General features: G+C 38.3%; 1 protein-coding gene across 1 annotated transcript; it reads left to right on the top strand.

Annotated features, from left to right (window-relative positions):
* Positions 1-1,680: 1,680 nt before the first annotated feature.
* On the top strand, positions 1,681-13,356 carry LOC142101532 (olfactomedin-4-like). The gene is made up of 5 exons (XM_075185986.1): positions 1,681-1,746; positions 4,383-4,532; positions 5,635-5,847; positions 6,521-6,671; positions 12,518-13,356. The coding sequence occupies exons 1-5, from the start codon at positions 1,681-1,683 to the stop codon at positions 13,354-13,356; spliced, it is 1,419 nt and encodes a 472-aa protein (XP_075042087.1).
* The last annotated feature ends 499 nt before the right edge of the window (positions 13,357-13,855 follow it).

Genomic DNA, 13,855 nt, shown 5'->3' with positions numbered 1-13,855 from the left:
TAGTGACTGTTTTTTCACGTAGCACACAAATACTTGATAGCTTATTTGTACACTGAAATTTAAAGTTGATATCTGTGTGTTACATGAAAAAACAGTCAGTATTTAACTTATGTGCAAAACAGAATACTAATTTGCACCCCTTGCATTGTAACATGGTTTTGTCCAGGAGACTTAAATAAGAAGTTTCTTAAGTTAAGATCCTTAATGAATCAGGTCCCATATGAGGAAGTAAGAGAAAGACGTTTTGAAGCAGCAGAGACAGAGGTATTGGCAATGGGAATGCTAAATTCAACAAGGATGAGGATGATAAATGAATCCATGCACCATAGTGGGTGGGGAAAACGCAATGAAAATTTGATATCTGTATATTTTTGAGTAAAATCTTACAAGAACCCGCATTCTACAGTATATTCCTGGTTGTTTTTAGATTTTACTTTTTTAGACCAGAATTCTACTTTAAATGTTCTGTGAACTCAAAAACACATTTATCTTAATATCCAAATTGATTGAGCATATCTGATTTATCATAAAGTGGAAGTAAAGTAAGATAATTAAAGCACTTAATTTAAAACTCTTCAATCGGCCATCTATTCATACATATGGAACATATACATGTGCATATCCTGCACTGTATTCTGTCTGTTAACATACTTGAAGTAACGTATAACCAGAGTGTACTATATAACCAGATGCAAATGGAATTTTTTGTTTTGAAATACGCTAGTACTTGAATATAGTCATACGTGTCTGCAAAATGCGTGCAATTTTTTCAAATGTAAGTTACGTTCAGGTTGTGTTCCTATATGAATCTGGCCCCTTATGTTTAAAAATTACATTTTAAAAGACAAATGTTTCAGTGCAAACTTAATGAACTGAATCAACGGTGCAGAAATTTGCAAAAGTGCACCGACTTTGCAACAATGCCCTGACGCAGCCAGATTCCTCCCAAAACCTGTGCAAACTTCTGGTTCTCCTTAAATAAGACAACTTGTTCTATAAACATAAATAAATTGAGGCACACAGCATATTTAAAGCTGTTTTGCACTTCCTATCTTACCTTAACTGTGTGCAAAGCACATTCACACTAAATAATGTGATTGTGTTTATAAAAGATTTTTTCATGTTTTACAAGTGTAGCTTATTATAGAACCAGTACAGGTACATGTTGGGGAAGAGCTATAGGAAACTTTTTATAAGTACATTTGTAATTTCTGGGGTTTTTTTTTATCCTTTTCTTCTGCACTGTTGCTGGGCAGAAGCTTTCAGAAAAAACTCATTTTAATTTCTAAGCAATATATAACTAGAACAATTATTGAGCTATATCACAGCAAATGCTATGCATGTGGAGAATAAATTATTATGTTAAAACTAAATTTCAACTATAAGCACAATTCTCCCATAACACCATAAAAGTTTACTGTGACTATAAATAATAATAGTACATACAGTTATATGGCTGCCACTGTGCAGATAAACATGTCATGCAGAATAGAACATTTCACACCATTACTTAGTTTTTACAGCTTTACAGTCATTTTACAGCCCAGTTGTCTGTTATCTCTCAGAGATTGACAGGCCGTATTCATATTAAGGTGAGGAGTAGATAGAAAGGAGGGGTGGAATATACCCCTAGCGCTATATATACTGGCTTAGCACAAGCTGTCCGGTACAGAAGACGAGATGGACACCATGTTGGCCTTCTTCATTTTGATCCTGGGCGTCTGCCAGAATCAGGCCAACAGTCTGGTGAGTTCTACTGAAAAATCCAAACTGATGTGATAAAGGTGACACAAAAGTGGGCTCAGGGCTGTGTTCTCATGCTTCTACCTATTGAATAAACAGATATATAGATACATAGATTGTCACCACAATCGCTGTATTCGTGAATAAAATGTTCAATGGCTGCACCCACGGATTCATTAATGTTTCAGTAGTGGGCAGCATGTTGGCACAGGAACTAGCATTTCTGCTCGACAGCGTCCAGGGCCATGGGCTAAATTATAATCAGGGCACTATTTGTGTGCAGTCTGTGGGCCTGAGTCATTAAGGAGAGCAAAGCATAAAAAAAGAGTAACATTGCACCTGGGCAAAACCATGTTGCATTGGAGGGGGGGGGGGGGGGGGGTAAAGTTAAAATGTTGGCAATATAGCACAATGAACATGGAGATGAATCACTAATAACTGTGAGGCAGCCTATGAACAATTGTTTCATGCAACCTTTTGAAGTTTATTTGGGGAAGAACATGTTCCTGGCTAACACTAGGCACACAAATAGATCTAGGGTTGTACTTTTTTTGAGATAAGTAATACACACTTGTTGTATTAACAGTGCATTCAGAATAATTACCCAATGCCATATATTGTTATATTTCACTAAAGAAGATGCAATTAATCCACAATATAAGCTAATTGAATACACCCATAATAAATATGTAACATAACTGTCCAGAGCCACCAAGATACTCTTTCTCCTCTGGTGTGAACCTCTGTAATTGTTCATGCTCTTGCCACATTGGGAATTTTAAATTCCCCCACTTTTATCACTCACGTACCTTTCCTTGCCGTACAGAGGATACATCGACCCTCAGTTAGTTGACTTGATCATACTGTGAGCTTACAATTCAGAAGGATTGAAACATTCCGGTCCTCTTCTATAGAACTGAATAGAGACAGTCTGTTCATCTTTATGGGTGGGGCTGGATGTACTTCCTACCTCCCCCCTGCACTTTTCCCCAGTAATGCAAGGTCACATAGCAACCCGATGTCCAAAAGTGGACCTCCCCTTGAACATTAGGGTGAGGTGGGTTAAAAAAACCAACACCCCCCCCCCCCCCCCCCACACACACACACACACATACACACACTGCAAATAAAATACATATCTCTGGTATATAAGATCATTAAACTGGAAATGACAAATGTAATCTTCACAAGTGAAATTGTGCACAAAGAAATGCTAATCATTCCTTATGCTCCCATTGAGACACACTATGCATCCAGATTCAGCAGCAGGCTGGTAGCCTTTAGTGGTGGGCTGCTTAAACTAATATGGATGACCATCCCCCTACTAATTACAACCAGCCACAGCACTGAAAAGCATAATGATTCTTCCTAGTCAAACTGTAGCTGTGTTGTCTAGGGGAGTAAGCAGGACCCTAAAGAGGCAACAAACCTACTTTTCTAGGTTCCATGTATAGCAGACATGGAGTCCACAGAACCTCATCCCCTATACACAGTAGAACCTGCCCTGCCCAACCTGAGCATACTACCATGGTTTTTGTACCAGCCTACAACATGGGGTCTCCACCCCACTGAAAGTGAGTATATACCTTGGGCTACTTATTGCTGGACTCCTGTTTTTTATTAGAGGGTGACCAACCAAAAGAGGATTCCCCCTCTACTAATTAGAACCAGTGCAGCGGTAGCTATGACACCTCTGTAGGGTAACTGTGTATTTGGCCGATATAACTTTATATTTCCGGATTCATCTGAGACACTAACTTTACTTTTAATGACAGAATTTCATGGTCACGAGACAAGTAATTTGCAACAAGTGAAAAAGTTTCTCTCTTGCTTATAATGTGGCTAAGGACATTCATCATTTTCTGTAGCTTATGTCTTGTTTCTCCTGATGTGACACAAGTGAAGGTACCTATAGTGATAGAAGGAATTTTGGAAACTTGTTGTCTGTTGGGAATAAGCAGCCTATCTGTACTTAAATAATTTTTATTTTTTATTTTTTTATGACATATATTTTTTTAGTTGCCCTTGCTTTCATATATTTTTAAGTAAATAACTGCTGGTGGTACGGAAAATGTAAGTCAATGGAACGTGACAGTTTTACAATGAAGGCAGTAGGAAAAGTCGCAGTATGACATATCCCTGTATACCAGCCCACTTCAAACACTGTTCACAGGGAATATAACTATACACCTTCCTTGAGATTTTACCAAATACTAGTGAAAAGGCCAGGGCAGGGTTGGCAAATTTTAGGCTGGGGGGCAAGTCTCGACTCAGCAGCCTACTAGGAACATTTTAAAGGAAAAAAAATGGCCCAGTGACCCAGCCCAAGGTAGAACACTAAGGGACCGGCCCGGGGAGAAGATGCCCCCCTGTCCCACCAGCTCAGCCCGCCCCTGTAAAAGGCAATCTCCTTTTTAACTCATAATCTAAGTTACAGTCCTTAACAGTACTGTTTATATCTGTTGTTATTATTATTAGGCACATTCTGGTTTAAAACGTATGAGTCTCCATGTTCTTTTTTTCGTTTTACATTGTTACATTGAAATGTGTGTCCAGTTTTCTGTGGGTTTATGGTATCCAATAATCACTGTAATAATACTTCCCATCAATATATAACTCTGACATTTGTTCTTCAATAGTATCAAAACTCAACAGGATTATTGGATGAAAATGGGGTCTGTCTCTGCGCCGTCATACTCCCAGACTCCACTTTTCCCGCAGGTCGACTGGAGATCCTGGAGGTAACCAACCGCAACCTGAGCATCACCGTCGAGAAGGAGATCACTAAGGTATAGAGAAGATTTCAGACATAAATAAAGTTTTGGTCAATTTCATACCCGACAAACACCTACTAAAGAGGAAGAAGAAAGAGAAATGTGTGCACACGCAAGGCACTCAATGATTGATTATAGCGTAATAAAAAAACAATCTTTATTGATATACAGTAAATTAAAAAATTAAAACAGAACCCTGTTTGCCAGGATCCCTTATATCAAAAGAAATAACATTGACTTATAGCAAAATATTAATGGATAGTGATGATTACAGTTAAAATGGTAGTGAAAGACTACCAAGCCACTTCGCGGTTGTATAATTTTATTTTGGCTTTATATCCTAACAATGTGTTATTCTATTGTTCATAAAATACAATTTTAACTATTCCGCCTATATGACACATATTAATAAAGAATTGTATTTTTCTCAATGTATCTTCCTTCCATATACTTGTTTTCTTATTACTTGTGCTCTGAAATGAGCCTATGAATGGTGTAGGCTTGATAAATCATGTATAAAGGATTGCACTGTTGCAAACAATTATATAGAATATGAATATGAATAACCAATTGTTTGTATATCAAACCAAAATAAAATGATACAACAGCGACACCTATGATGCAGCTTGCCATGGACACATAATTGATCTTAGCTCCTGGTAAGTTAATTCATAAAATTCTAAATCTAGCACTGAGTTGAAGTGAAGGCATTATAGCATAAGCAAGATATAAAGGATAAAGGTCTGTTCTAAATTTTTAGACAAAAACATTTTGTTTGCAAACCTTAAAATACTGTAGCATTTCTATCATTACTATTTACCAGTGTATTTTCACATGAAATCTATTAAAATTACAGTGTTCCAGCAGATTTTTCAAACTTTTCTTGGCTTACCACTGTCAAAGGTAGTGATCACTACTTAGTGCAAAGGAACTGTGATAGGCGTTTCACAGAGGAGCAGTACAAAACCAAGGCATTTTGCTGTGCGCATCAGATGTGCTTCATAAATTCCCTCCATTGCGTTCTCATCTCGCTAAATACACAGCATAGTGTGTGGACATTCTAATCATTGACTGTGTTATTGTACTATTACACTACAAATGTGGACTCTCTCTACAGATTCACAATTATCAGAGTATACTGATTGTGTATATAGAGAAGCTGAAGAACCTGACCATACGTGTGGAGGAGATGGAGAAGAGTGGCATCACTTATACGGAGCTGGAGTTTGAGCTGGTGAAGTTGGAGATCAAAGAGATGGAAACTATCATACTGCAGCTGAAAACTTCATTAAATGGCTCAAATGTCCTGGTGGAGACTCTTTACCTGGAGGTGAGACTAGATGTATTGAAAGGAAGAAAATGCAACTATCTATCTATCTTTTTATCTATCTAATCTATCCATCTAATCTATATATCTATTGTTCCTAACTGCCATGCATCCGCATTGGCTATCTGATTTTCTATTAATGATGCAGCCTGACTTCAACATCCCTTTATGCCTGTGACACTGGTTTTCAGCTTGTTTTCTGACCTTGTACAAAGGTTTCCTGTCCAGGCCAATGACCTATTTCTGACCTCAATTGTACCTCAAATTCAGTGTTCAGGCTTGTTCTGTGTTAGCTGCTACCTAGCAGGGTGAACCTGTGCTCTGTCTCACTCCAAAGCCCATTACCTCCCTGCAAGGATCTCTGGTAAAGACCAGTCACTCATTAAGCTGCGACTCAGGTCAATCAGTTGATACCCCAAGCATATGATTTCTCTCGATAATCTTTGGTAGGATAATGGATGAGAGCTTCATTTTGCTCAAACAGTTTGACCTCTAACAGAAAACATGTAGATAAAGTTTGACTATACATTATGCAGGTATAGGCAGAATACTGGGCTTAACAGTGAAATGTGGTCTATAGTAATCAAACCCTAGTTAAACAATTGTAAGATATGTAAATGTCATAATCAAACAGGACTAAAGACCATCCCACAAGCTATCCTTTATTCTATTTTAGATCCGTAACATTTCAATTATGGTGAATCAGTTGGAGGTCTATGACAAGAACAATGTTCTGGCGATCAGAAGAGAAATATTGGCTCTGCAGAAACGTCTGGAAGCATGTGAGAAGAACAATACAAAACCAAATTCTCCTCCAGTGGACTATGGTAGGTCACATCAGTATCTGTTGATCAAAAGAATTCTATTGTAAATAATAATTGGCATTGAATGTATAGTGAAACTCTGCATCTGTTTTTCTATTCTGTGTGTACATTTAACTGCACAACATGGAATCAACTCAAGGCCACTTTAAAATATTTGTATACCCCTTACAATTTTAGAATTTGGGGAGTGAGGTCAGAGAGTTTAAAAAGTTTCAGCAGGATTTCTGGTATAACTTGGATTAGAATTTGAGCTAATGCTAGGGTTAAAGTTTGGGGTAGGTTCAGATTCAGGAATGGACAGATGGCCCACTGGCCAGGTACAGTTTGACCTGTCTTGGGCTGGGTGGTATAGACCAATATTCAGACAAAGCCATACTGATGTGTTTTGTTCGGAAGAGCCGAGTTGCATCTTCAGCCTGCCAGGCATGGCCATGAACTCTGCAGCACCACAGTTACATGACTCCAAGCAGAGACTGATTAAGAGTCCATCCAGTCCTAGGCAATATACTGGTTTTGGGCCCCTTCTCCCTCTTTTTTTATATAAAAAAGAACACATTAAAACAGGTTAGTGTATTCAGGGTCCCTCAAGAGTCTAGGTTGCCTAATGTATGATCCAACTTTGACTCCAAGCATGCCGATTGTAGGCTAGTGATGACTAGCTAGTGATGAAGTCAGCACTGTAACATCACCGGAGATTTGGGGGATGTGGGAGGCCTGCAATGTAAATCCACCAAAGAATTGGAGGTGTGCATTTTAAAGGATTCTCCAGAACGGGGTTGGCATTGAATAGTAGTTACCTGTATGCATTGTGTTTTGTGTAATGGTCACAAGAATGTTCTTTGCATTGCATATTGTTTATTAAGACGCTCTTTATTGTATAGCGGCCAATAAGATGCTCTCTGTATTGCATATTGGTCACTAGAATGCTTTCTGTATTATATAGAGTCCTCTAGAATACTTTTTGAATGCTATAAAGATCACTAGAATCGGATAAATTAAATACTAACTATATGGGACTATGTAAAATTTAATTATAGCTACTTGATATAACATTGTCCTATTGACTATATAAAGTCACACCCACATTATACAAACTCTGCCTCCGTAGTTTTTCTCAGACTAATATTTATGTTGCCGCACCAGAGCTGGGCCTTTTGCTAGTTGTATTTGACCCCCAGGCCCTCTCCTGTTCAGATTTATCACTTGGGTATGTTTATGATTAAAAACTTAAGGCTATGGTCGAGGATGATTTTCTTTTGATTTCATCTAGGCTGATTACTTGATAGGTGATACCTGTCTTTTTGAAAAAAAGGTCATCATATGGCTGAAAAAAGAATCTTATATGATCTTTTAAATCCAGAGGATACTTCTAGGAAGTCTCACTCTGTGTGTCTCAGAGGGCTGAGGCAAAATGTTTTTTTTGCTCTTGGAGATAAAAAAAAAATCTCTGAGTCATAGATCCAGCATACAGAAGAAGAGAAGTGGTATTGTGTGGTTATCATCAGCATCCTCATCACCATCATTGTCTATTTATAAGGCGCCATAGATTTCATAGCACCGAAAAGTCATCTTACATATGGCAAACATAAGTACAATAAATCTAATTAAATATACAGGTAATAACTTTGACATGAATACAATTTAAGCAAAATAATGCTTCCGTGGATTATCATGAGCTAGCGATAAAGCATGAGGTAGCGGAGGATTCCGCTTAAGACATGACAACAAGGTTGTATGAGAGAGACATTCATGAAACATGGAGGAGAGGACCCTGTCAATGATAGCTTACATTCTAGAAGGATGACAGACAATAGGTGCAAATGGGGCAGGAGCGAATGTGGTGAACAGATGAGGCAGAGGGAGTGGATGTGAGAGTTTAGGGAGTAGGGTAGGCAAGGATCAAGAGATGAGTTTTGAGTGATGGTTTCAAGGATTTGAATGCTGGGTGAAAGTCTGGTAGAATAAGGCAAGGAGTTCCATAGGTGGGGAGAAGTCTTGTTGACAGGAGTGCTAGGAGGTAACAAGGTTTGAAAAGGTCAGAGGTTGAACAAAGTGGATATGATGGAGTATATCGCATGATATTGTCAAAGACATAGGGGGAAAGCCTTATAGATGTGGGTGAGCAACTTAAACTTAATTCTTGAGGCAACAGGAAACCAGTGAAGGGATTTACAGAGAGGAGCAGCGGAGGAGGAGTGGCGGGATGGGTATATAAATCTAGCCACAGCTTTCAGGATGGATTGAAGAGGGTAAAGGCAGTTGTAGGGTAGGCCAGTGAGAAGTAGGTTACAATAGTCAAGGAAATAAGCAGCAAAGTTGACTTGGATTTTAGATGCATCTTCAGTGAAGAAGGGGCATAGATTAGCAATGATGTGGATGTGTCAGGACTATAAGAGAGACTGGATGTGAGGGGAAAAGCATAGGGTGGAGCCAAGAATGACACTGAGGGTGCACGGGTGAGGAACAGGGGAGAGAATGAAGTTGTCAATTGTGAGGGAAATGCGGGGAGGGGTGGTGACATTAGCAGTGGGAAAGATGATAAGCTCTAATTTGGACAGGTTAAGTTTGAAGAAGCATTGGATCATCCAGGTGGAGATGGTGAAGAGACAGTATAGGAAAGAGGGTGAGACATCTGGAGGAAATGTAGATTTGGGTGTCATCTCAATAGAGGTGGTAGTGGAGATCGAAGGATCAGATGAGTTAGCTAAGAAAGGAGGTGTTTATAGAACAAATAGATAGATAGAGGGAGGAAGAGGAGGGGTGCAAGAATTGGAACTAGAGACAATAAAGGATTAACCTGAGAGGTAGAAGGTGAATCCGAAGAAGACAATGTAATGAAGGCTGAAGGAATGAAGCATGTCAAGGAGAAAAGAGAGGTCATCAGTGTGGAAAGTGGAAAGAGGTAAAGGAGAAGAGGAGGGAAAATTTATATTTTACCTGTACCAGGAGTAGATCATTGGTAACTATGTTGTGGTCGGTTTCGGTTAGGTGAAGAGGGCGCAGGCCCAACTGAAGGGGGGCGATGAGTGAGTGGAAAGAGGCAAAGTGGGTCAGACAGTTGCAGACAGTTAATAAGTTAATAAGTAATACTGAGACATTTCTCTGGATGTTTTTTTACATGAAACCTACACTATTGGATTTGGGAGAATATCAGGATGGATCATCCAAGCATGAAAATTTATTTGTTTGAAGTGAACATTTTATGGGACTGTGATTTTGATCGTTGTTCACCATTCAAAATATAATATTTTTGTATGTTTGTTGTATGCACCTATAGCGCCATCTAATTCCTTTTGTATTGTATAGTTGCAGACAGTTGTTCAATAATTCTGGATGCAAAAGGGAGCAAAGGAATGGGATGGTAGTTGAAGTGAGAGGAAGGGTCAATAGACGGTTTCTTGACAATGTGGGAGATGAGAGTATGTTTAAAAGGCAGTGGGGAAAATATTGGTGGAGAGGCCGGAGTTAAAGAGGTGAAAAAGGTGTAGGCAAGCTTTGTGGAAGAGAATGCAGAGTAGCTTGAAAGGGGGCAGGTTGCCGGAAAAGAAGAGAACATGAGTGAGGATTTTGTACTCAGTTACAGGAGGGAATGAAATGAGGATGAGAAGGTAGCAAGGGATCTGGCTGGAGCAGATTTTGTGGTGGATAGTGTCAATATAGTCTTTAAAGTAAGTTGAAAAATCTTGGTTGGTAAGATAGGAGGGGATGGGTGGTGAGGGTCATGCATACTTTATATATCTATATACCAGATAAGAAGAAAAGATGCTAATGTACATCCACTGGCCAATTATTATTGAAAATGTTGGAGCATTGACTTGTTTTACCAGACTTTACCAAGCCATATATATTTTTAGAAAAATTAAATGCTTCAGTTTGTCCCTTTCAATAGCAAGTACTAAGGCACCAAGATGTTAGCAGCAGATTCTTTAAGTTCTGTAAGTTGTGAGGATGGGTCTCCATGGCATGGCCTTGTTTTTCCAGCACATCCCACAGATCCCAGATCAGATTGAGATCTGGGGAATTTGGAGGTCAAGTCAACACCTTGAAAACTTTGTCATGTTCTCAAACTATTCCTGAACAATATCTGCAGTGTGGCAGGGTGCATTATCCTGCTCAAAGAGACCACTGCCTTCAGGGAATACTGATGCCATGAAGGGGTGTACTTGGTCTACAACAATGTTTTGGTAGGTGGTACGTGTCAAAGTAACACATGAATGCCAGGACCCAAGGATTCACAGCAGAACATTGCCCAGAGCATCACACTGCCTCCGCCTGCTTGCCTTCTTCCCTTAGTGCATCCTGGTGTCATCTCTTCCCCAGATAAACGATGTATATGCAACCAACAGTCTACATGATGTAAAAGAAAAAAATTGATTATATAGGTAATCTACAGCACTCAAAACTATTTGTTGCTTATGTTTCAACTGGAATCACAGATAAAATTCCCCAAATAGCTATATAAATAAGAAAATATTTTTGGAGATTTCAGTGCTAATAGTGTTTCTCACAATGTATAACATTATAAATGAAATAAATTGCTTAATATTTTTTTTTTTTTAAAAGACATTTCCAGGAATATGTTCCTTTTCCAGTCTCTTGATCGCTCAGAAATTTGTGTATATATAAAACATTTTTTTTTTACATAGTGTGATATTGTCTACAGTATATAGCATATATTTCAACCATATTCTGTGACTTAAAAAAGCTATAATGGAATTTCTCCACTATAATGTGGTAACGTTCTTTCCCAGACATCCTCTAGTGGAGATCCACTTGCTAGACATTTTCTTAATTGTGGACCTTAATTCGCAGATATTATAGGTACAAGTGTACATCAGAAAGTCTCTTCTTCCAAACATGTGATAACACCAATTGGTATTACACTTACTAGAGTTATTCTTTGTGTAAAGCTTCATAAAGAGTTTCTGGAGATGTGTGTATTCTACCAGATCTTATCCACTTGTTCTCCTTCCCAGTTTACTCAATTGTAGGATGTATGGAATAGAAACAGAAGAAAGCAAACCTAGTGTGATTTTGCTTTTGCTATAAAATTCTTTTTGATAAGTAATCCAACATATATCTTAAAAACATGTATTCAACAATAATTGCACTAAAAACTCCCTATCAGATATGGGGGGTGAAGCATTCACATTGTTTGTAATGATGTAAAAAGATGTCTCCAGGGTATAATATGAAGTTCCTCCACTTGATGGTATTTTGATAGTATAGACCAGAGTTTCCCAAACCCAGTCCTCAGGGCTCCCCAACAGTGCAGGTTTTCCATATCTCCTTGCTGGAGCACAGGTGTACTCATTACTGACTGATACATTGTAACAGATCCACAGGTGGTCCTAATTATGTCACATGTGATCCAGAAAACCTGCAATGTTGGGGAGCCCTGAGGACTGGGTTTGGGAAACCCTGGTATAGACGTTCTTTGTGCAGATTAAATTTACCCTTATCCAAACACATTTCAACCTCCTTAGTTCAGGTCTTTCTCAAGGATAGAGCTAAATCCAGACTGACTCCATGTGGACCAATCAGAATACATAAGGGTCAAAGTAGGGTCTAAGGTAGGCAAAATTTTGTACTGAGTGACATATTTCACAGAAAGACTATTTAATATAAGAGTCAAATCACATTTAAAGGGACACAATCTCTTTTGTTGATTCCACATTTTGTTCTATTTTTGTTTAGTCATTGATTTCAAGTTGTGGGATGTGTTTTTTTATTTTTTAGTGGATGGGGAGCAAAAACTACATCATACTCACTTTATAACTTAAAAAGTCTTCATTGTACCTCTGCTTCATATATTTAAGTATCAAATCTATATTTGTTTCATTGTATAGGTACATGTGACCATGGAGGAATTGTGAATATCAGCAAACCTTTTGTAGTACATCTGAACTGGTTGGGATTCAGCTACAAATATGGAGGATGGGGAAGGGATTCATTTTTAGGATCTGATCAGAGTGTTCAATGGGTAGCCCCTCTAAATACAGATGAGAGGATAATGAATACCCTGCGCTTCTACCCTTCATATAATGATCTTCTGATCTATGCAAACAACATAGAGAAGACCCTTGCAGTCAGGGTTGGTAACGGTTATGATTATAACAATTGTGGACAAGGAGGTGGGATGATTATGTTCAACAATACAATGTACTATAACTGCTACAACTCCAGGAATCTCTGCAAATTTAATAGGCAGACAAATGTGGTGCAGCGCCTGACTCTCACTGAAGCCACCTACACTAATCGGTTCTCATATTCATCCTCATCTTGGCAGGACATTGACCTGGCCGGCGATGAAAATGGTCTTTGGGTCATTTATTCATCTGAGGCTAAGAGTGGTCACATTATTATTAGCAAACTTGATGCCATTTCTCTTGTTGTGATCGAAACCTGGTACACCTCCCAGTACAAACGTGGGGTCACCAATGCGTTCATGTCATGTGGGGTTTTATATGCTACTAGAAGCCTCAACACAAGACAAGAGGAGATTTTCTATATGTATGACACCAAAACCAGTGAAGAAGGGTATCTGAGCATCCGATTTGACAAGATGATGGAAAATGTGCAGAGTCTGTCCTACAACCCCAATAATCACAAGCTCTACATGTACAACGACGGGTACCTGGTCAATTATGACCTCACTTTCATGCCTCTCAAAGGAAAGAAGTCTTAAATGTAATTTTTTAATATTCCAGAAGCAATCAAGGTTATACGAATCTTTTCATTAGGTTGATGCTGCTAGTGTGATACTTACCTAGTGGTGATGTGTAAAATCCAATATTTCATTTTGTAATTGTCTTCTAATTCTTTTGTGTGCATTAAAGTAACATCTAGTATCTTTTCAATCAAATTTAAAAGAGCTTTAGAAATATAAAATACACTGTAGTGACAATAGGCTTTGTACTAATGTTTTCCTCTTTGATCATTTAATATTAAACTTTATAAACTGATCAATGGATTTTCAAAGTAAACTAATAAAAACGTGTTATTGAATTTAATTTGTGTTTCTCAAGATAAGTAGATTTAGATTTGAAAGGAACAAATGTCTTTCAGTTATACAGTCAAACAATTGTCTCTCACACAAAATAATCTTCAAGTGTTTTAATATATATAATACACAGGCAATTTTTATACACATGTGACATTTTGTAAATTACAATGATTTTCTTTGG

This window comes from Mixophyes fleayi, chromosome 9 (assembly GCF_038048845.1).
Source record: "Mixophyes fleayi isolate aMixFle1 chromosome 9, aMixFle1.hap1, whole genome shotgun sequence".
Classification (NCBI taxonomy): domain Eukaryota; kingdom Metazoa; phylum Chordata; class Amphibia; order Anura; family Limnodynastidae; genus Mixophyes; species Mixophyes fleayi.
This window is presented reverse-complemented; position numbering and strand designations above follow the sequence as displayed.